General features: G+C 37.8%; 1 protein-coding gene across 1 annotated transcript in view; it reads right to left on the reverse strand.

Annotated features, from left to right (window-relative positions):
• Positions 1 to 1,260: 1,260 nt before the first annotated feature.
• nrg3b (neuregulin 3b) overlaps positions 1,261 to 23,048 on the reverse strand; it is a 173,633-nt gene continuing 151,845 nt past the window's right edge. Inside the window, exons 3-9 of the mRNA XM_067370024.1 lie at positions 21,547 to 21,620; positions 16,760 to 16,789; positions 12,747 to 12,849; positions 11,310 to 11,436; positions 7,871 to 7,983; positions 7,292 to 7,480; positions 1,261 to 2,293 (exon numbers count right to left, since the gene is read on the reverse strand). Coding sequence (XP_067226125.1) covers positions 1,651 to 2,293; positions 7,292 to 7,480; positions 7,871 to 7,983; positions 11,310 to 11,436; positions 12,747 to 12,849; positions 16,760 to 16,789; positions 21,547 to 21,620 — 1,279 coding nt within the window. The 3' untranslated portion in view covers positions 1,261 to 1,650. The remainder of the gene's footprint in view (positions 2,294 to 7,291; positions 7,481 to 7,870; positions 7,984 to 11,309; positions 11,437 to 12,746; positions 12,850 to 16,759; positions 16,790 to 21,546; positions 21,621 to 23,048) is intronic.

The following is a 23,048-nucleotide window of genomic DNA, read 5'->3' on the forward strand; positions in this document are numbered from 1 at the left end:
GTTTCACTTCTTCCCACTGCCCTCATTGCGTCTACATTGTGTTCAGCTCTGCACTCATTTCCCACCAGCATCTGTTGGTCTACCCCTGTTGCTCTGTGCTGTTGTACTCTCTCTAATGTCAGCAGCCTGCCTGAAGAAACATCCTGCCTTTATTAATATATCAGCATAGAGGAGAAATAGGCCTGCTCTTCAGAAACTCAAGCATATGCAATAGCACAGGGATGTGGTGTTTGGTCTATCAAAAAAACCCATGATGCACACAGGACTCCAGCTATTTGTACATTACATCGTGGCTTTCTCCCACCGGAGCCAAGATTGATTTGAGATTGAATTTTAAGCTGTTGGATGAACATGTGTAATGTTCTCACAAAATGAAAGGATCGCTCATTATGTGTTTCAAAGCCAATGGCTCACACAAGATCTGCAGAGAGACACAGTGTACGAGAAGAAAACAAATATGTTTGTCTGCGAATTAATTAAAAAAGTGCCAAATGTTGCTTCTGTGGGGCTCTAGTGGAAGAAACTGTTGGCGCAGACAGCCAGCGGTTGCGTTCTTTCTTCTTGTTTGGATTATAATGTCAACTCACGCTGTGGCTCACGCTCAGGAAATTAGCCCGATAATTCATAAAGCGTTCGAGGTGCGATTCGCCAGTGTTGCCCTCGTTTGAGGTAAACACGACGAGAGACTTCAATGACACCGTGCTTTAATCTTTCTGCTGATTAATTCCACCCTCACCTGAAAAAAGAAATGAGCTAGTTAAGGAAACTTTTTCCCGCTCCTCTTTTGCGGTTTCAAAATAGCTGATGCAAAATAATGAGTCTGGGCTTAATTAGCAAGAGCTACTTTCACAGGAGATAAACAAGTAAATGATTAAATCCGTTGATGGTCTTGTTGGATAGAGAGTCTGCCGCATCCGACTCCGCCGATCTCTGTTGCCATGGAGACAGACAGTGACTCTGCCGGTTTGTCTCCGTTCAGCACGTTCGTTGGATCGTTTCAGGGGATAGCTGCAGATACCTGGCTGTGGCGCTCAGCGAGCTCTCTGCTAAAAACAGAAGGTGTGAGATACACAACATCGATCGCACGGTTACGGGCAGATACTCTCTGATCAAATGACAGGGTGACATTCAGATTTTATTCAGAAACTGCTGTTTTCTTCTCAAGATCTCAAGCAAAACAGACAAAAAGACAGAGCTGGGCTGAGATTATAGAACAGCAGTTATTGGAAAAAAAGCTTCTGCATTACCATGTTTTGCATCTTTATTTTCGTCATTCGGTATGTCATATACATGGAATATATGACATACATATAGTTTTGACATCTATTATATTTTTTCTTCTTTACAGTAGAGAAACAACATTGAGATGACACACTATTTGGTTTCTAAATTGAAGCTTTTGTTAAATAGTGGCATATAAATCCTTCTCAGTACCTCTTTAGATCAACATCCCACCAAAGTCTTCATTCTCTCGCATCTATTCACATTGTGTCGTCAGTAATGCAGTGTTTCAAATTCAGTTGTCAGTAGTTGTAGTACTTCACAATGCAGTAAAATAGTTCCAAAAGTAAGTGTCTTGCACAAGCGGGGACGTCGCAGCCCCATCCACGCCAACATGGAGTTTCCTAAGCAATCTTTTCATTTATCCAATCAGCTCTTGGGATATGTGAGGAAGGCCACACCTCTAACCCCGCTGGAAAAGGAGCTGTCTTTTTCGTCCCCCACAAATGGGGTTTGAAAACCGTCCCCCTGGTGCGCTTCCTCCTCTCCTCCGGTAGCCTTAGACAGCAGGTTGGCGGCCAACTGTGTGGTTTTCGCCCCTGATCCCAGTACGGTCATAGAAATTACAGTCTTTGCTCTCCTAGAGCTTGTGCCTGATCCCAAGGCCGTTGTGTAGGTAACAAGGCTTTTGTGTTTGATTTGGCCCCTTGACATCAGTGCAGACTCGGAGCAGGTGAGTGTCTGTGGATCCTGCACCATCGCGGAGGAGCTGGCAAGTGATCGGCTGGAATTTGCCACAGCCTCGGGATTGATTAGGTTGTAGCTGGAAGCTCCCCTACCCCTGTTGTGCAGCTTGTTCCTGCCCCCATCCCCGAAATCAGGTCCCTGAACGGAGGGGATAATGGGTACGGAGTGGGCTCGGAAAGAAGGGGGAGGAAAGGTCGTTCCCTGGTCAAGACGTGTGCACGGAACATCGGTGTAGCCCATCTTTCCTTTCGAATGGGCGGAAAGCATTATTTGCATATTCAAATTGCAACGGCTTTGTTGATTGCTGTCCGAGTGAGACTGGCACCTAGAGAGCGAGAAACCAAGGGAATTAGTACTTAACATCTCTTTATCCATAACATTGATTTTGTCCGTTACATATGAAAGAAAGTGCTTAGCCACTGAGAACGTAGTGAAAATTATTTTATAGCCTAACAAAAAAACAAAAAACAATCACAGCAAATTATTTGGTGGTGGGAATTTTGAATCTCAGTGTAATTTTGTATAATCTGCAGCTTGGGCTGTGTGCCTGTGGCAGGGTATCTGCAGGGTTTTTAAAATCAAATTGAATTTTAAGACCTTTTTTAAGACCTGTGCAAATCAAATTAATATCTTATGGGTTGGGTAGAGGAAGATATATGGTAACATGCAAACCATAAAATGACTGTAAAAACGACAATTTCAACAACTTTATATTGTTCAAATAACAAGTTCTGACAAAAAAATACGTTTTATAAAATGATAAACCTCACATTTTAAAATCAAGTTTTTAATGTTGTTTATATGCTTTATGACTGTTGTTAATATTCTTTAAGACAAACCATGTGCAAATTCATAAGTCAACACCATTGCAGAGTATTTTATTCTTAAAACTGCAGTGAAAAAAAAGCACATTTTGAAATCGCTTGTGTTTGTGATGTCACAAACTACCTTGACCAATCACATCAATGTGCCAGAAGGCTTTAGCATATCATTAACCGTGACCGCTCTGAAGCAGGGGAGTCTTAAAAGAATATATCCTGGTATATTTTTCTGTTGATATGAAAAATCGGGTAGATTTAGCAATATGGCGGTGTATGATGTACATTACGATGTTATGATGAACTATATGCCTTTCTCCACTGACATTCTAAGCTGTTCAAAGCGTTTATAAGGATACTGATTTTCAGAAGGCAGCTGTCTGACTCTGAGATGGCGAACGTGAACATGGTTTGTAAAATTAGCAACACATTATTAGCAGCTGTCTGATAATGTAGTCAAGCAAAAGGCTAAACATATTAATTACCGTTCTGTGTCTGACGAGTGATGTAAAGAGCGATACTATTGTGCAGCGTTTACCTCAGTAAGTTAACCAAGTGGATCTCTGAGCTCATGCGAGTGAGTGGAGGCGGGGCTAATTAGCAAATTCTTAGATTTGATTACACATTACAAAGTCAAAAAATAAAAAATGTATGGATGAATTGTTCACAAAAACATCTATAACATGCATTTAGAAAATAGACTGAATTTAATGCTGACCTTAATGCTGAGAACTATCTCTATTCTGAAAGCTTTATCATAGATTTAAGCCATTCTTATCAAAGCCTGTGTATCACCCAGACCTATGCGTTTATGAAGACCACGCTACTTGATTTGGCTATGGTTTTGATCTGCAGGAGGGGACTTCTTATCGAATCCAGCACACCTTGTGGTGAAAAACCAAAACATCTTTTGCTTTTTTGCTGGGAGACTGTTATGGAGTAACACTCAGATCTTGCGTTGTGACCCGAGTGGTTTATCTAGGGTTTATCAGATGTAAAATCATAGTGGCTTTCTCAATGTTGAGGTTCAAACTGGCACAATTATCACCCTCTCATCTAAACCTTGATGTGATGACATTTAAATACAGTTTTGCATAATACCAAATCAGACACATAAAAAGGTATGTTTTGTCACTTCCCAGAAACCCCATCTCATCTAACCACTGAGTTATTGTCTAACATCAAAGACTGTTAAATAACAGGGCTTAAATAATTGAGCCCTGTAACACAATGCATGGGTATTAAAAGTGTATTCTAGCTGCAGGTTAATCCGGCAGATCTCAGCAAATCAAAACAATATCTAAATATAACTGCACCGATGGCACACACAGTTTCAATCCATATTTCATCTCTGACAGGTAAATATGTGTCTTTGCAGAGGTTTTTTTATATATATATATAAAACTGACAACATTCTGTGGGGGTCCTGCTGTCATAGTGAAGGGGATAAGCAAGCTCTTCATGCCCAACTCCCCCCCCCCCCCCCCCTCTCCTCACTTCTTTTTTTTCCTCCATTAGACTGGAGGGTGTCTCCATGGCAACAAGAGAGAGGTTCAGGGATGGTGTTGGTGTTTTAAAGCTGTTAAGTCTAGAAATAGGTCAGTTCAGCCCCAGCCTGTCTCTCTCTGGGCCGGCCAAGACCGGCCTGAGAAAGCTTCAGAAAGGCTTATCAATATTTAATTAATCAAGAACAATAATAACAATAGCTGAATACTGTGGACCCTTGTAGAGGGGTAACCCACTGGTTGTGCTTTCAGACACGAGCTTAAATTAATTAAGCAAAAGTCAAACTAACCCAGCAGACCATAAAAAAAAAAAAAAAAAACCCACAGAGTTCCCTGCTGCTGACACACTGGGAAAAAGAAAACCCCCCTTCTGTAAGTGTGTTAGTACGTATGTGCTTGATCACAGCCCTTAAATGAGTCTCCAAGCTCAAAGCTACACTGTTTAAGAATGTAAATTATGTAAATAGGTCAAATAGAGAGAGTTTGGCAGTGAGCAGAGTTTACAAGTCACTGTGAAGCTGGATCAAGTTGGCATGGTAATGAGAACATTGCTTGGAAATTCAAGAGCAAAGGCCTGTTCACATCAAGGACGATAACTATAACGATAAAGATATGGTTCTAAAAATTGTTCTAAAAATAAAAGAATAGCAGTCTACACCACAACTATAACGATAATGGCACAAAGAAGCTATATAGTTGGAATCATATTCAGAACTTTTTTTTTCCAGCAGATGAATGATAAAAACAATGACAGCCAATCAGAATCCATCCTGCTTTAAAGAGCTCGAGCATTTAAAGCGACAGACGACAGAACAGCATTGTGCGCATAAAAAAAGAGAACGTTACCATCTGTTGGTGTGAATGCTATTATAATTATCATCATTATAGTTATCTTTATAGTTATTGTTTTTGGCATGAATAGTTCACCCAAAAATGAAAAATTGTCATCAGTTACAGTTTGCACCTTCAAGTCGTTCGAAACCCGTAAGACTTTTGTTCACCTTCAAAACACAAATGAAGATAATTTAAATTTCTCTTCATTGACAGTCCATGCAACTATCACATTGTCGCTTTAAAAAGTTCATAAAGAGATTGTAATCTATATGAGTTGAGTGGTTTAGAAGAAATTTGCTCAATTGCTTTATATGATGAACAGATTGAATTAAGGCTTTTATTCACATATAAACATTGATCAGCGAACATAAACAGACGCTCAACCGTACTTGCTTGATGTGCGAGAACAAACCTCATTTTTTTTTTAGTGGAAGTTCAAATGTGCTGTGTAACACATGAGAATGAACCTCATTGGTTCTTGCACATCAAGCGAACATGCTTGAGCTTCCGTTTAACATAACTGCCTAAATTCAATCGTATAAAGTAATCGTGTCTCTTCAGAAAATTTGGATTAAACCACTCAATAATATGGATTAGTTTTATGATCTCTTTACAAACTTTTTGAAGCAGTAAAGTGATAGTTGCATAGCTGTCAACGCAGGTAAAGTACAGAAATTGGTTAAATTTGATCAAAAATATCTTCATTTGTGTTCTGAAGATGAATGAAAGTCTCACAGGTTTGGAATGACATGAGGGTGAGTAAATGATGAAAGAATTTTCATTTTTTAATTGAACTAACCCTTTAAGTGCTACTAACTTGACTGAAGGACATTATTCCTGCCATGAGCTCTGTCAATGAAATCCAATTTTGCTTTCTGACTCTATATTGTATGTTCTGTAGAAATCTCACTTGACTCAGGATCTGGTTCTAGACCAGTTCTATATGAAATAATTCAGTGTTTATGGTCTTTATCCTTAACATAAATAGGTGTTTCTTCAATTATGGGGAACTTTGGTCCATTGAACCTTATTTTTGTCTACTAACAATGAATAAAAGTTTGTGGTCTATAAGATTTTGTAAATGTTTTTGAAAGAAGTCTCTAATGCTCATCAATGCTGTGTTTATTTTATTTAAAATACAGTACAACAGTACTATTGTGATATATTATTACAATTTAAAATAATTGTTTTCTATTTTAATCTTTTAAAATGTAATTTATTTCTGTGATGGCAATTTCCAGCATCCATTACTCCACGCTAATTTGGTCATCAAGTAATTCTTATTGTCATTTGAAAATGGTTAATATGCTGCTTAATATTTTTGTGGAAACCAGTATACATTTTTACTGTCACTTTTGATTAATTTAATGCACCCTTAATGAATAAATTTATTTCTTTCCAAACCACAAACTTTTGAACTGTACATGCATCACAGGAACATCACATTTCAAATGATATATATATATGTTTATCGCCGTTTATGTATCATTAATATACACAATTCCCTTCTTTGCGTAATTTGACAATAGTACAGCCTGATTGGTTTATTTCATCCATTGTAATGATAATCAATTTTAACAGTGTAATTAATATTTTTATGTTTTAAGGTTGAAAGTCTGGTCTAAAACAAGGGTAGTAAAATATATTCATAAACATATTTAAATTGCAAAAATAAATAATAAAGACATGTTAAAAGATTTCCAAGACAGTTTTAATTGCTGTCATATAATTAAAAGGAAATAAAAATAAGTTGAAATCTGTCCGTTTTTATATAAATAAATTCTAGAACATAAAAGTGGCAGTAGTTAAACAAACACCCATGAAGTCTGTGAACCCTTAAGAATCTGATCAAAATAATCAACACTGTGCTTAGTGTTGCAGTTAGAGCTCAAAAACATAAATCATTGCAAGTGTGTTTGTCATATGATTACAAGTCAAGTCAAGTCACCGTTATTTATATAGCGCTTTTTACAATGCAGATTGTGTCAAAGCAGCTTTACATTGATAACTGGTATATAATTTTGGCTGCACAGCAGTTCTTAAAGAATAGTGTCAATGCTGGCAGATCAAAGCACTGTTGAATATCAAATGTCAAGTCAAATGTCAAGTGTCCCCAACTAAGCAAGCCAAAGGCAACCTGACATTTTGTTGGATTTTATTGCTCACCTTCTCAAAGATTGTGGCATCACCTCATTGACCTCCACCTCCTGCAGATGTTTATAGGAATGAAGAGAATCTCGAGATCCTCCACTGAGGTGATGGCCCGCTCTAGAGATGGGCGGGGTCCACTTTGAGACAGCTCGATAATTGGTTATCTTGTGTTTTAGGGCGGGGCTTGAGGAGAATGAGCAGCTTCTGTAGAAACATATAAAAGTTTCCAAAGTGAGAAGACAAAAATCACAGATTATTTCAAAGATTTTATACAAAACAGCCTTAGGTTAGCACAAGGCTCAAATGCTAGAATTCAAAAGAAATAATTCAGTCCCTGTTGTTAGATTCTTTCTATAATTCAATGTTTGTAAATTATTACTGTGGAAAAAAAATATTCCACCATAATTCAGAAATGCTAATTATGGTTGTTACCAATTACAATTATTATAATTATTTTAAGTGGTGAATTTTTGACGTTAACATATGGTGCCATATTGAGAGCTGATTAAATTTCTCCCTCCGTCGCTTTCTCTTCTGTGGAGAGGGACAGAGTGTCAAAAGTTTTACAATAGATGTGAAGCTCTGGGAAAGTACCTGCAGCGCTTCCCCATGGAGAGACTGCGATTATGATTTGGTAGGGAGACTTTAGAGCTGCCGAGAACTATGCTGGCCGCCTGTGGAGAGGAGAAACCATGGGCTCTTCTGGTCTGTAAAACGAACAGGAAATAAAAGATATTATGTCAAGCGAACAGAACTATATAATGGATGACCTCACTTCTACGCATGTATGACTCATGACTTTCTATCCATGCGTGAATGTTTCTTGGGTGTCAACAAAGTGAAAGTTAGAAAGTGAGAAAGCTGGATGAGTGACAGAAGTGCTGGCTGTGATGTCGTGAAATTTTAAAGGCTCAGTTCATGAATATTAATTAGGTTATGCAAAAATAATTTCTTTTATGGTTTTCATTAAAAAGACCAGGTCTGTAGAGCATTTGTTCATACCCTAGTCAAACTTGAAATGTAAACGTAACATTAGTGATTAGAAGTGTCCATAGAATCATTTTAAAACAATTTTAATAGCACACTGACTCACTAAGCTATCATTAAACACAGGGTTGAGAGAGCTAACACTTTTTTCAAACTGAATTCACATGCCTGAATAATTTTGTGACATTTAATTGGACAACTTCATTCTTGTATCTACCAGTGTCTGGCCAGGATTTTGTAGGTCAGTGGATGAATGCATGGATCATATGACTTAGTCCAGCAGTAAGGTTTTTCACACTTGGTTCAGGGTTCGTCCTAATATAACTAATTTTAATAACTCCATTGCAGCTGAACTGCAGTGAATGTACACTACAGTTTAAATGTTTGGGGCCAATACAATTTTTGAAGTCCCCGTGTGGTGAAAATTAATTTTTAATGTTGTTTATATGTCTATATGGTGTTTTTAATATGCTTTAAGACAAACCATGTGGAAATTCATAAGTCTTAAGAGTATTTTCTCTTTAAACTGCAGTGATCTGAAATCACTGTTTGTGACATCACAAACTACCTTGTAACCAATCACGTCAAAGTGGGGGTGGGCTTTAGCATATCATTACTATGCTGCAAAGCAGAGGGGTCTCAAGAGAAGCCAGGTTATCCTGGTATAGTTTTCAGTGGGTAGATTTAGCAATATAGCGGTTGTATGATGTGTATCACAACGTTATGATGACCTATATGCCTTTCTCCATTGACGTTCAAAGCGTTTGTAAGTATGCTGTCTGATGAACAGAATGGTGAATGGGATGAGTTAATTTAAAAAAAAAAAAATTAATAAAAAAAAAAATTATTGGCTACAAGAGGACTTTAAATATTTTATTCTCACCAAAGCTGAATAAAAAGAATGTTATTATATAATTAAAAAAAAAAAAAAAGTTAGTTTTCAGTAATGACCTTTCAGAAATCATTCTAATATACTGATTTAGTGCTCAAAGAAACATTTCTTATTATTATCAATGTTGATACAGTTGTGCTGCTTAATATTTTTGTGGAAACCTGTTTTTTTTTTCCAGGATTCTTTGATTAATATAAAGTACAAAGAAAACTTATTTATTTGAAATAGAAATCTGCAACAGCATACATGTCTTTACTGTTATTTTTGATAAATCTAATACATCCTAGCTGAATAAACGCATTCATTTCTTTCTTTCACTTTTGAACGGTAGTTATATGAGAAATGGGAATGCATTTGTTTGAATTTTGTTTTATGACTTAACTGTAACGGACTGGCTTTTCACCAATGATGACAACTGCAACAACCACTCAGCAAAACATTAAAATATAATTCCAGCGCCGGATTGCCACCCATTATAACACACGCTAACAAAATGAAAACTCCTGCTCAGCAATTAGAGATGCTTTCTCTGTATTATCCACATCCCTGCCGCAAGCTATTTAATGAAGTGCTGTGCACATGACCAGCCGTAAATGACACGTATATGATTACTTTAGTGTTGTACAGCAGCATCTTATCTCACTTCCCCTCACTTGTACAGACGGATAAATGTAGGAACACACAAAAAATCTAAATAAAGGGACAATGAACTCTGAAGAGAGGCCGTTTTTAGATGTTCAGTCTGTGATATACAGGCCCCTCAATGAGGGAAAGCCACTTTAATTAGACTTTACATTTAAACTGCATATTAAGCGAGACATCCTCCCTTTTCCGCTACCCCAGTCAGGAATTAATTCCAGACAAGATTACATTAATTAATTCCTTTTCTGTCCCCTCTTAAAATTAAAGCCATTATCTTGCAACAACCCAGCAATCCCGAGAGCAGCCCGCAATAAGTATCCCATGCCCCCCAATGTTTCCTGATCAGGAAAAGACAGTTGATAATGCAGTTATTCCAGTTAGTGAAATCTCCCTCCCACCGTCTGTCCTGTGGAACATCATTAAAACGATTGAGTTTGACTTTAAACTAGTTTGGGGCCTTACAGCTGAAAAACCATGTCGTTCTAACACGGCTGCTTCCTTGGGGACCTGTTAGCATTGTTCTTCTCTCCAACAAGAAAACTGGATGATTTCTGACCACCCTTTCATCGCCTTAGCAGTGTGAGAAAACTCAGAGCAAGAGAAGCAGAACAGAAGTACTTGCTGCTGTAAAAAAAAAAAAAAAAAAAAAAAAAACTTTCCGGAGGGGTGGGGGGGTATGAAACATGCAGAATTCAAGTCTGAAGAAAAGATTGGAGCTCCCCCCTCAACCTCTTCTTAAATTAATTTTTATAGTCATCTGCTGCTAGCTCAGCAGATTTTTGTGACGATTATATAACCGCTCCAATTAAAGGTTTTCCGTGCATGCTTGGATTAACAAGAGTGACACTGATCTGATACGCTACACCCTGTGCCATTTATGCACTATATGCACTTTCGTACAAATTACTTTGTTATAAAAGCATCTGCAAGGAATTGTTAAACCATTGGGAATTATTGAGGCTTGATTCTTTGCTCTCATTGGACCTGACAGTGCACATGGGAACATGAGCCGTCAACATTTGTGAACAGGATGAGAATGAACCGCCAAGTGGCACCAGAGAGAGACTGATCTTCCAGTTTGGATAATGCAACTCTATTAATCCAGTTCTTCATCAGCTAGGTGGCTGGCTGCCTTTGACTGTAGCAACAGATAGATGCAGTGTTTGCTCCCTAAGCTGCATGCAATGTTATTTCTGTCAGCTTGAGGGATCTTCGGAGCAGGTGGGAAAGCAGTAAAGCCGTGGAGGGCATCATTCCTCCAGCTGCCTGCTGGCCAATTGTATTCATTACTGGTGACTGTTATGCACAGGGGACTTTATTCGAATCTCCATAGCAGCACACGTGGGTGGCTTGATTTCTGACCGTGCACGTATATATTTGGTATACACATGGGTGCGGAGATGCAGGCTTTTTTTTTTGGATAAGTGATCATTATGCGCACTGTCAGCACAAATGTGGACATCATGCAAATTTGCTCCCAGAAACAAACTAACGGCAGCTGTGAGATGTCACCTTTTGAAGCTGGAGGGTGCTCTCGAGTCTGGGGCTGGATTTAGACATGAGACCCGAGGCGTTGACAGTACAGTCCCTCAAGTTGCGAATTTCGGTCAGATGGGCTCGATGCTTCTCTCTTTGTCTCCTGCAAAGTGTTAATACATTTTTAAAACACTCAATTTTATTGAGAAATGAGAAAATCAATGAGAAATACCAATGACAGAAAAGAGGAAAGCAAAAATCTTTTAATAATCTAGTTCAAATACCTTTTGTATTAATGTTGATTTCAAATATTTAAAAACATATAATAAAATATATAATCTTATTACATAAAAAAAAGTTTTTAAATGAAAAGTAATTTTATTACAGCAAATATCATGAATTTTTAATAAAATGTTTTTATTATGTTCTATGGGGGTTGCATTATATTACATTTTACAACCTGAACTACCCTTGCCTTGTCATGAAAAGGCCAAATTATTCCATATTTTTTGGTGGTTGTTGTGATTTTACAGACCTTGACAAATGACATTTATGTAAAAAAGAAATAAATAAGCAGATAATTAGTTTTGTTAAAAGATTTTTTAAGAAATTGTGATAAAAGATTATGCCAAATTACAGTACTTAAAGGGTTAGTTCACCTAAAAATGAAAATTATGTCTTTAATTACTCACCCTCATGTCGTTCCAAACCCGTGAGACCTTCGTTCATCTTCGGAACACAAATCAAGATATTTTTTCGCTTTCAAAACACTGCTTCATTAAGCTTCAAAGCTTACGAATCATTTGTTTCGAATCAGTGGTTCAGAGCGCCAAAATCACATGATTTCAGTAACCGAGGCTTCGTTACGTCGTAAGCGTTTTAAAATTTCAATAGTTCACGTGACTTTGGCAGTTTGATATACGCTCCGAACCACTGATTCAAAACAAATGATTCGTAAAGCTTCAAAACTTCATGAAGTGGTGTTTTGAAATTGCCCATCACTAGATATTATTGAATTAAGCCACTATTTTGTTATTTTTGCCGCACAAAATGTATAATATTAAGGTTCAACCACTGTAGTCACAAGAACTGTTTTAAATATGTTTTTAGTAGCTTTCTGTGCATTGAAAAAGGGAGTGTTATTGCTGGCAATGGAGGCCTCACTGAGCCATCGGATTTTATCAAAAATATCTTAATTTGTGTTCCGAAGATGAACGAAGTTCTTACGGGTGTGGAACGACATGAGGGTGAGTAATAAATTACATAATTTTCATTTTTGGGTGAACTAACTTTTTAATAATACTGTTTTCTTTAAAACATGATTTAAAAAAAAAAAAAAATAGGAAATTAAAAGCATTTCATCATAGAAGATGTACTGTATAAGTCATTATGAATTGATGAACTCTTAAACTTGTTATTGTGTTGAAACAATGTTATTCTAGCTTCCGATGATGGTTTGGACTTTGGACTCACTTGTTTTTGCAGTAAAGAGCCATGCAAGCCACTCCCAGCAAGCTGATCCCCATGGCTATGCTGAAAATGGACAGAATCTGTCTCTGATAAGTTTCTGCACTCTCTGAAAAGACAGACAAGGACAGCACACACTCATCTTCAGGCTTTATTCACAGTCATGCAAGTACAGATTGTACAAAAGAATCTTGTGTAGCTAATCGGCTCTTATAGGTTGCAAGGAAAATTCAATGCCACAATAATGGAAACATTCCCAGTGCGAGAGAATACGAATTTTAGAGATGATTGTAAAGGGAATGTTTCAGAACTAATCGGCTGGTTCAACCATTTCTGCATATTTAACTAGCATGTGCACACAATCACATTTGATTTGATGATGGGGGACAGGCAGCAGAGAAACATGCAGGGAGCCGTCAGCTAAACATTCATGTGTGTCAGGGGTCAGGCAGGCTTGAAATGTGCTTTCTGTAAGACTCTGCCTAATGAATGGCTTATAGGAAACCAACACTACTGAACTGCCCACACCTGACAGGAAGCTGAACTGGTATTTGAATTGGAATTACACAAAGTGGAATTTACAGATTTGATTAAAAAAAAAAAAAGAAGCTTGGTCAATAAAATAAAAATGAATGGTTGTCTGTAGGTCTGGGCGATATAGCTAAATATAAATCTCTTATTTAAATTGTGTTTACACTTTGTTGGTTATAATGCAATAATTCACAAGCATATAGAACACAGTAAGCGAGGGTGATTAATGAAAACGTTTTGAGTGGATTGAATGGGTATGCCAATGATTAACTTAAACGCCTCAGTTTCGCCATTTTGTTCAGACATTCAACACATTTATGATAGGTTACAATGCAAAAAAACTTTGACTTTCCTCACAGAAAGCTCAGACAAATATGTACAGGAGCATCTGAAAGCAGCACCTATCAGCTGTCATAGTTGATAGTTGTGAAAAAGGAGAGTGAAATAGACTTAGATATTGCGATAATATTGCTTAAATATTCTATGTATCGCCTAGCCCTACTTGTCTTTCTCTAGTGCCAATAGACCTAATTCACAGCAGAGCCATCTTTGATTTTTAATGGGAATGAAAGCGAGGCTCTGAGGAATAAACATACAGTACATCTCTTCAGTGTATTGTACTGTTATTTAATGTGTTTTTGGATCATTCTGCTGTCGAAATACTGTAAAAATATCTTTCCAAGAAATTTCAGTAGACAAAAAAACACCCGACAATATGAGCTGTGAAAAATTATAAGTGATCTAGGAGCTTTATACAGCTTTTTACCGCAGATGCCATTGAAAATACGTTAAGTCTTTCCCTCAAGCCTTACTTTCATACCTGTCATAGTGCTGCTCTGAAAAAAGGTCTATAAAAGATATTTTAAACTTTCAAAATAGGCTTTGTCAAGCCTAGAACCAAATTCATGTGTTGGATTTTAAAAAGCATTCTCAATTCAAATCTAAATGATGATAACCCTGAATAATAATTAACTTCAACTCTTCTGGGAGAAGTTCCACTAGATGTCAGAACTTTGGTGTTGAGATTTGCTGTGTGACTTCTATCTGCTGATCCAATGCATCGCAAAGGGGTTCAGGTCTGCAGCATTGTTCTTCAAAGGTAGCTCAACTACATCAGACTATATTTAAATAATCTATATGGATAAATTTTTGTGCCAAGGAGCAGAAATAAGCCATCCAAACCTATGTCTGTGGAAAACCAAGAGCAACCAGTGGGATAGCAGGGACTGAAAGACTGGTCCTCACAGTTTGGTGGAGAGTCTCTGCAAGCAGATGGCTAGACTTCCCTCACAAACGCACACCCATGACTAAAAATGCTCTCTCGTGCCACAAATGCACAGAGCTGACCATTCATGCACACGTGCACTCAACACCCCCCACCTCCACCCCTCTCTCTCTCACGGAAAACATGCTCCGTAATGGCCACAACTTGACTCGCTCACCATCCAGATTAAAATCACTGAGGCAGTCATTTCCGAGAAGCAGAAATGCATATCAGTTCCACTTTAACTATCTCTCCTTCTCTGACAGTTTTTGAGGAAATCTTGAGGCGAGTGTGTGAAGCACGACTAATGGAAAACTTCACAGGATTCACTCGTTCACTTAAAGATGCTTTCAGTTGTCAGGCACATGAGAGAGGGCAGGGTATGTGGATGCAGAAAGTGAGAAAGCCTGCGGAAAATCCATTTTCACAGCAGTTTCTGGGGTCCTTTTTGTTGGCACTGCTTTAAGTCTGTGGATACTGTGGTTTGTTAGGGTGTATAAAGGCATGTATTTAGCCTTTGGCTGTGTGATATTTCTTATCCCCAGAGACTTGCTATGTAACATGCCACCTCAGCAAGGTGCACACCTCGGGGCTTTGCAGTAATTAACAGCAACGTACACAGCAACATATACAGGCGAGCACAAGCAGACACACACATGTATGCGCACACGCCACACAGACCTCATCGCCCATACAGATGCTGCCCTGTGCCTTTACAATACATTTCTTTTGCTCTGTTTCCATGGCAACTCAAGAACATTAGGCTTAGGAACATTAGGAACAGAGAGCATCATGTGTGTTTGTATACATTAATGCTGTTATACATTAATAATGTTTTTTTAATATACATAATCATGATCCAAGATTAAAATGTATGAATATATATAAAGAGCTTTAGATTCATCGTTTTGTAAACCATTTATAATAACAGTTTGTAAGCAATTTAAATGGTTCTGTGGTGTGATGAATGTATTTTAAAAAAAATATATATCCCATGTAGTCTCTCTCAAATAAAAAGGGGTCAAAAATAAATTATTTATATATTTATATTTATATTTATTAGGGTTGTGATTTATTAGACAGTTAGCTCACAAGACAAGACACGAGATTGGGTTCATGAGAACGAGACTAGATTCCTGTATGATTTCATATGAGTTTCTTCAGACCTTAGAACTGTACATCATAACTGAACCGCTTTCCACTAATTGATCATATACAGAATATATATAAATATATATATATAAAAATGAATAACACAGTAATCTCTTATTAAGTGCAAACCATAATCAAAGTACTCTCTCAATTACAAATCACAGCCCAGATTAAGATAGCTTTCATATGGGGGGATATCTGTGGGCATCAGGGAGCCACTATCAAAATGCGGGGTATTGAATTCGCGTTTGAATGCGCGCTCGCATTTTACTTTCGCTTTCGATTTTGAGATCATGCATACTACGGAGCGGCATTGCTGAGCCTGCATTCTACAAGACAAGACATTTACCAGGCGCTTAGGCTCTGTTGCGCAACAAATACCCCTCCATGGTCTTGTCAGTCATCTCATCTTACTCTCGTCACGTGATCAGTGAAGTCTAATTCCTGCTGTACTACATACGACTCTGCAGCTTGTGTTTGATGAGCACAATTATGGGATTAAAGTGACCATTATCCAGCTGAATTAAATGGTTTTTATTTCTATAAAAAGCAAAATGAGAGTGTGTAATGTAATGTAATGTAATGTAAACGTAGCGGTGGCATTCAACTTTTCACGTCAACGAGAAATCTCGTCACATTTTAATCTCGTGAGATCTTGTCACACCCCTTTGATGAACTTTTTTGATCCACTTCAAATGTTGAGTACTGTGTGTATATATATATATATATATATATATATATATATATATATATATATATATATATATATATATATATATATATATACACAGTACTCAACATTTGAAGTGGATCAAAAGTTCATCAAAGTTGTCCTAAGAAGAAGGTTTTAGGACAACTTTGATGAACTTTGATCTACTTCAAATGTTGATCTACTTCAAATATATATATATATATATATATATATATATATATATATATATATATATATATATATATATATATATATATGCTATTTTAGATGGAGTTTCAGCATGTGAAACTGCAGGATTTTTCAAAAGAATTTCATATCGGGAGGCAAAAATAATGTTTAAGAAATAATAAATTTCCTTACCCATAAACTCAATTCCCAGCTCATCTGCTGCTTCAGGGAGAGAAAGAGACAAGTGGTTAAATAGACGGAGATGAAGATAGAAACAGGGAGAAAGATGTTATCATACAGATTTCCACAAACAAAGACATATTAAATCACCCAGATAATAACCATGAATAAAAAGCAAGTGAGTTTTGTCAACTAAAACTGCTCATTGTTCAGAAGGAGAAAAGATTCTGTAGCGGCATCGTTTCGGAAACAAAAATAGCTTTCTCTTGATTACCCAAGATACGAGCAGCCACAATATTGAAGAGGGTGAACCTGTTTATAATATAAAGCACATAAAGGCCTGTTAGTTGCCTGCAGAATAGATACTCTTCCCAAGAGAAGCCAGATTTTGTAAGGGATGGGTTTTAGAAATGCCTCAATGTCAACTGTAATGCCCAGGAGATGCTTATAATTGTCTTTTCTAGTTGAAAAATTTTATTAATTCATCCGAAGGCTTCAAACCAATATGTCTTCTTCAGCAGAGCACTCCACAATCTCCTTTCTAAATACAGTCTCTCTCTCTCTCTCTCTCTCTCTCTCTCTCTCTCTCTCTCTCCCTTCTCTATCCCACTGAAGCCTCAAAACTGCTAGTCCGGATAAAGAGAAGAACACTCATGCTCTTTTCATTTGAATAGTCCCCTTTTTCACGCCACTGTAATATAATCTCATTTAAATTAAAATGAAACCCTCACACTTAATTGCTTTTCTGACAGAGGTGGTCTTAGGTTTTTAAATAGACTGCAGCTTGCCCAAGAAAGATTATTTTAGTGGACATACTTAAAGGGGAAAAAAACAGAAATTAAACACAGTGACAGAAAACCTTCTGTCAAATGATGAATCGCCACATAGCAGCCTCAATTTTTCAACGCCACATGTTTTTGCATATATTCATGCGGCAATTTAAACATGATCTGTGGGAAAATAATGAGCTGAAATGTCTTTTTTTCCTCTCAAAGAGGCCATGCTGCAGTTCTTAATGAGAATGCAAGGAATGCTAGTTTTAGCCTAAATAATTCCTGCTTGTGATTTAAATTCATGGTGAATAAGGACAGAACCCTTGTTTACAGGCAGCTGCACCACAGCGCAGGCACAATGAAGTATGTGGAATCGCTTAAAGGTTGTTTTAAATGCTAATGTAAGCAGAATTGTTGGTAATACTCCTACCCGAGATTTTTGCACAGTGTCTCTCCTCTGGGCCTATTGAATTCACTGTGTGTTGTGGTATCAGGTAAGATTTTTAAAAAACACAACACAGCTCTGTGAGACAAAAGGCCCAGGCGATGATCCAGCGGTTCGGTCGTATCCCTGCTGCCAGCATTGCTTGGACCATTCATGCTGTGGCTGCCTCTGATTGCCCACAATAACTGCCACATTCATCCCCTCATAATCGCTGTGCTGTCATGAGCCACACACACAAAGTCATTAAGCACGGATATGCATGCATTCCTCGAATCCTGGCAGCAAGCTCCTGATGTACTGCTCCCATAAACCACAGGCTCCCATCCGTTGTCTTGTCACCCTTGGGAGACATTTACGCCATCGAAGAGGAATGGCACCCAGTGCACTGAATCAACGTCAGTCGCTCAGAGACTGAGTGGACGAGCCACAAAAATGAATCAAATCCTTAATCCTTCCGATAGTTGGAGCAATAGGCGAAAGCTCCTTTGTGCGGCTTACTTACATAGCCTAATGCTCGAGAGATAAATACCTAAATGAGAGGGGCCGCTGTCCCCTGAGCAAGCCAGTTGTGAAATCCGTCTCCCTTGAGTCACCGGCTGAACCCTGAGTTTGTTCCATTGCTCTGAAAAAGGCTTCACTAACCGAATTCCTTGTTCATAAGGGGGATGGTCCAAAAAAAGTCATAATTTTCTCACCAAAAATTGTTTCTTGTCACTCTTGTTTGCACAGTTGTAATGAAAGGAGATGATGCTTCAAAATATCATCATAAAAGTATCATAAAAGTGGTGCATACAACATACGCACTATATCTCAAGCTATAAAACATAGCTTTTGAAAATTCCCTTCATGTGAGCTTTTAACTACTACAACAATTGAGTTAGAACTTGAGAACCGAATGAGTTTGATTAATGAACAAATAATTTAGATCATTTTTGTGAACCAAATCAAAAAACTCATTTAAACATTGAAAAGGTTTAATTCAAAAGACTCATTAGTTCATGAATCGACAACACTATTCCCATGAACCTAAATTTAGGTCTGCCTTTCTTTTGCAAAAAAGCTATGTTTGGCTTTAAAAAGACTTAATTAGGGGGTAGTGCCATATTTAATTTTGACAGGATTGAAAATGATGCAGTGAACTCAATGCCAATGCCAATTGTTCAGCTGACAAAAAAATCAGTATACAAAAACTCCATAAAAAATAACATGTTATTAATAACATGTTAAAAATAATACATGTTAAAAATAACTCCATTTTGAAAATGACATGTGATCTATACCTTTATAAATAAATGGAAGTCTATCCCTCACATGTTTTCCTCCATGTAAAATTCAATATGACGTCTTCCCTGACTAAGGTCTGTAGTGCGTGATTTATATGGATCACTTTTGTGATACATTTTAAAGCTTGAAAACATCAGTCCCTAAAAAAAGCATAAAAACACATTTTCTCCTTTTGTGTTCTGTGGAAGAAGGAAAGTTGTACAGCTTTGGAAAAAAAAAACATGAGGGTGAGAAAATGGGTTTCAATTTTGGGTGAACTACTCCTCTAACTCCATTGCTCATACAGTGAAGGTATAATAGGTGACAGAAAGTCAACAGCATTCCTTATATTAAGCACTGGGGTTCTTGCAGTCGCTGACCCGCAGTGCTTTCCTTTGCCAGGGAGCTGGGGGGAGGTAGGGGCCAAGCACAAGCGAGGCTCTTTTCGCATCTCTTATGTGGTAGTCGATATGGAGACAAAAAAGACAGTCGACGGATGATTTGTGCTTGTGTGTTGAGCAGAGATAGATTGTGAAAAAGCTCAGGGGACAAAAGACTTGGTGGCAGATAAAGCCAAGCCGCCCCCAGGGGGTGATTTGTGGCTCATTTGGTGGGTTAAGTGAATAAAGATGCACTGGACCAAACACATCAGGCTCAAACTAGAAATGGGGAAAAATAAACACTGGCCTCAACAGGGTGGAATAAAGATACATTGAAAGCATAATGGGCTATGAAAAAATAGTAAGCGCTGTAATTTGACATAAGATATTGAGAACTGTCATTGCTCCTCATGCAGACCGCTCCCAAGCCTGTTGTGTTTGTTTTCATGGCAGGAATGGATAGTAATTCAAGCACATAATCTGGATTAACTGGCTCATCTCTATCAATGTTGGATAGGTGGATACAACAAAAAAACAAAAACTATAGATGCTGAAAGCTTCAGCCATGTAGCAGATTTGCAACAGCACTGGCCTAAAATTGCTTCAATGCTAAACGGTGTCAACAGGAGGGTGGAGGAGGCAATACCAGCAGGACTGTGTAGGTGTATCCGTGAAGGAGATGATGGCACTGCTAGAGATGAGGGCTCCGTCTCCGAGGGCTTGATGGATAGCGGGGATATGAATGCTTTCATTGAGAAAATCAGATAGGAAAGAGAAGTATCGGGGACACAAAGTGAGCCCTGGCAGAAAGGCTACACAGAAAGATCCCATTACCAGCCACTCAGTAGGGTCAGCAGCTCAAAGTGCACTAACTGGGAGTTTAGGTTGCCGTATCACTCACTGGAAAAGATCACCCCCCAAAAGCTAGACAATTCATACGACGGAAAGCATTCAGAGAAACAGCCTTGTTGCAGATTCATCTGTGCGCTGGACAGCTCTTTTCACCGTTTTCTCCTTCCAAGGCTTGTAGTTCCTTTCATACCGGTATAATAGCTCTCGGAAAGTTGAGTCACAGGAAGAAGGGTTTATGAGTCAAGGCTTTCTGAGGTCTCACAAATCTTTCCAATCCTAACCTGTAAGAAAGCAAACATCTCTCTTTGGCAGCCTTTTCAGTGACTATGAACTTCCCTTTGGCTGCTTGTACTCCACTGTCCTTTTTTTAACCTGTGAGACACTTTCCTATCTCATCTAACACAGAAATGGCTAATGACTTTAGCATCGACCTAAAATTAGCAAAGCAATTACTTTCATTCAGGGACTTTCCTAATGACAAGGGAAATGTACTCTTCATGAAAAATGGTCACTTGATCACATTTCGTTACCACTCCGAGACTTGTTAGAATCACACAACAAAGGTAAACGGGTTACGCACTATATTTATCACACTAAAAAAAATTCTGCTCTTTCAGAGTTAGAGATCAGCTTTCCTATAGTGAAAATAGCATATGCAAATGCTTTCTGATTTTCATGAGAGTGTGGCATTGTAGGGTGATGGCAATTTCAGCACTTAGAGAGAGAGGTATAATTAACTACTTAAGCAATACATGGTTCTGAGAAGTCGGTGGAGAACTCTCAGCCCTGGAGGCTAAGAGACTCACCTGATGCTAGAGAGGCTGAAACTTTGAAAACTAAGACTGGAAAGCAAGTAAACAACCAGTAAATTATGTTCTCTCATCTTTTTTGCTGTATCTTGAAGCATTTTGTCACCGAAGGGAGGGCTTTGTGTTGTTCATGCTAGTAGGAATGGAAATAACTCAATAACATTGTGTTTATCCAAACCACATTCATTTTTCCTGTATCCCTGTATGAAGCACACAAAATAAAAAGATTCCCTCATATTTTCCCTCAAAGAAAACATACAGTGACAAAAGTACATACTTGGGTCAGATAAGATGGAATCTGTCTTCGGTACAAACTGGTCACAACGAAGTCCACGGTAACCCTCTTTACACCTGCAAAAGAGGACGAATACAGAAATATAAATGACCTTTGTGTGCACACTTTGATTATTTTCATCAATTTCATCAATATGGAGTCCATAATTCATAAATTTATGTGCACCAAAGTACCCATGAAAAAACAAAACAAAAAAAACAACAACACACATAACAGGAAAAAAAACTTTCCAGAATTCACAGTGTATAGTATGTGCAAATATCTGTGCATAAATACAATGGGCAATCGTTGCATCGAGAGCACACATACAGGGTTTGTTTGAATTATCTGATCACAAACAGGGGAGAAAAATTAAAGGGTTAGAATAGAAACTTCCGCCTACCAGTGTTACAGATACTTGCACCATTGTAGATGCTCAGTGTGACAAACTCCCGACTTCTGAGATCATCTAACTGTGTGACGTAAATTAAGTTAATGATGGAATTTCACATGCTTCAGGGATAGTTCACCCAAAAATGAAAATGTTGTCATTATTTACTCACCCTCGTGTTGTTCCAAACCTGTTTGAGTTCATTTCTACCGTTGAACACAAAAGAAGATATTTTAAAGAATGTTGGTAACCAGACATTTGATGGTAGCCATTGACTTCCATATTGAACATAAGAAGAAAAAAAAAATTGTATAGGGTTGGAACAACTTGAGGGTGAGAAAGTGATGAAAAAATTTTAATTTTTGGGTGAACTATTCCTTTAAGGATTTTGAATCACTCGAATGCGTTAAAGGCACACTATGTAAATTTTCGCCACTAGAAGTCACCTATTCAAAACAAAGGCATAGCTTGATGACGCAGAGATTGAGCGTGGAATCTTGGGAGTTGTTGTTTTCACCTCACAGCCGGTGGAAAAGAATCGGGACAATTGCTAATGAGAGACGAGCGCAACACGCCTTTAAAGCAGCAGAACTTTTATTATGTCACAGTTGCCGCTTCCGCTTCTTCCAGTCAAGCGTATGTGGGGTAACGCAGCACTGTTTTATTATATTAGATACATTTGAGTGTGTTGAAAATGATGTTATAACGTTACTGTGCATTTGCTGGGCAGCTGATGAGACACTTGTTGCACACACAGTAAGCTAGATCGATATTAGAATAACATATTAAGACATACTGGATGGCTTGTATCGATAAATGGCATGCAATTAATTTTAAAAAATATTGTATGATTGAGAAAATGCTGTATTACTGTTAGTAAAAATAAAGCTGCACCTGATTATGCTATGTTAGCCACTCTCAAAATAGTGTTTTTCTCAGACATGGTGAAAACACGCAGTCGTGGCAAATCAAGAAAACGAGATTCAAACAATAAGACTAAACATGTTGAGCTATATAACAATAATTAGTTTTCTGTCAATAAATGTAACCAAACAGTTGTTCCTTGCCTAATAAAACATGTAATATATTAAAGCGTCTTTGGTGTTTCCATGGT

This window comes from Chanodichthys erythropterus, chromosome 19 (assembly GCF_024489055.1).
Source record: "Chanodichthys erythropterus isolate Z2021 chromosome 19, ASM2448905v1, whole genome shotgun sequence".
Lineage (NCBI taxonomy): Eukaryota > Metazoa > Chordata > Actinopteri > Cypriniformes > Xenocyprididae > Chanodichthys > Chanodichthys erythropterus.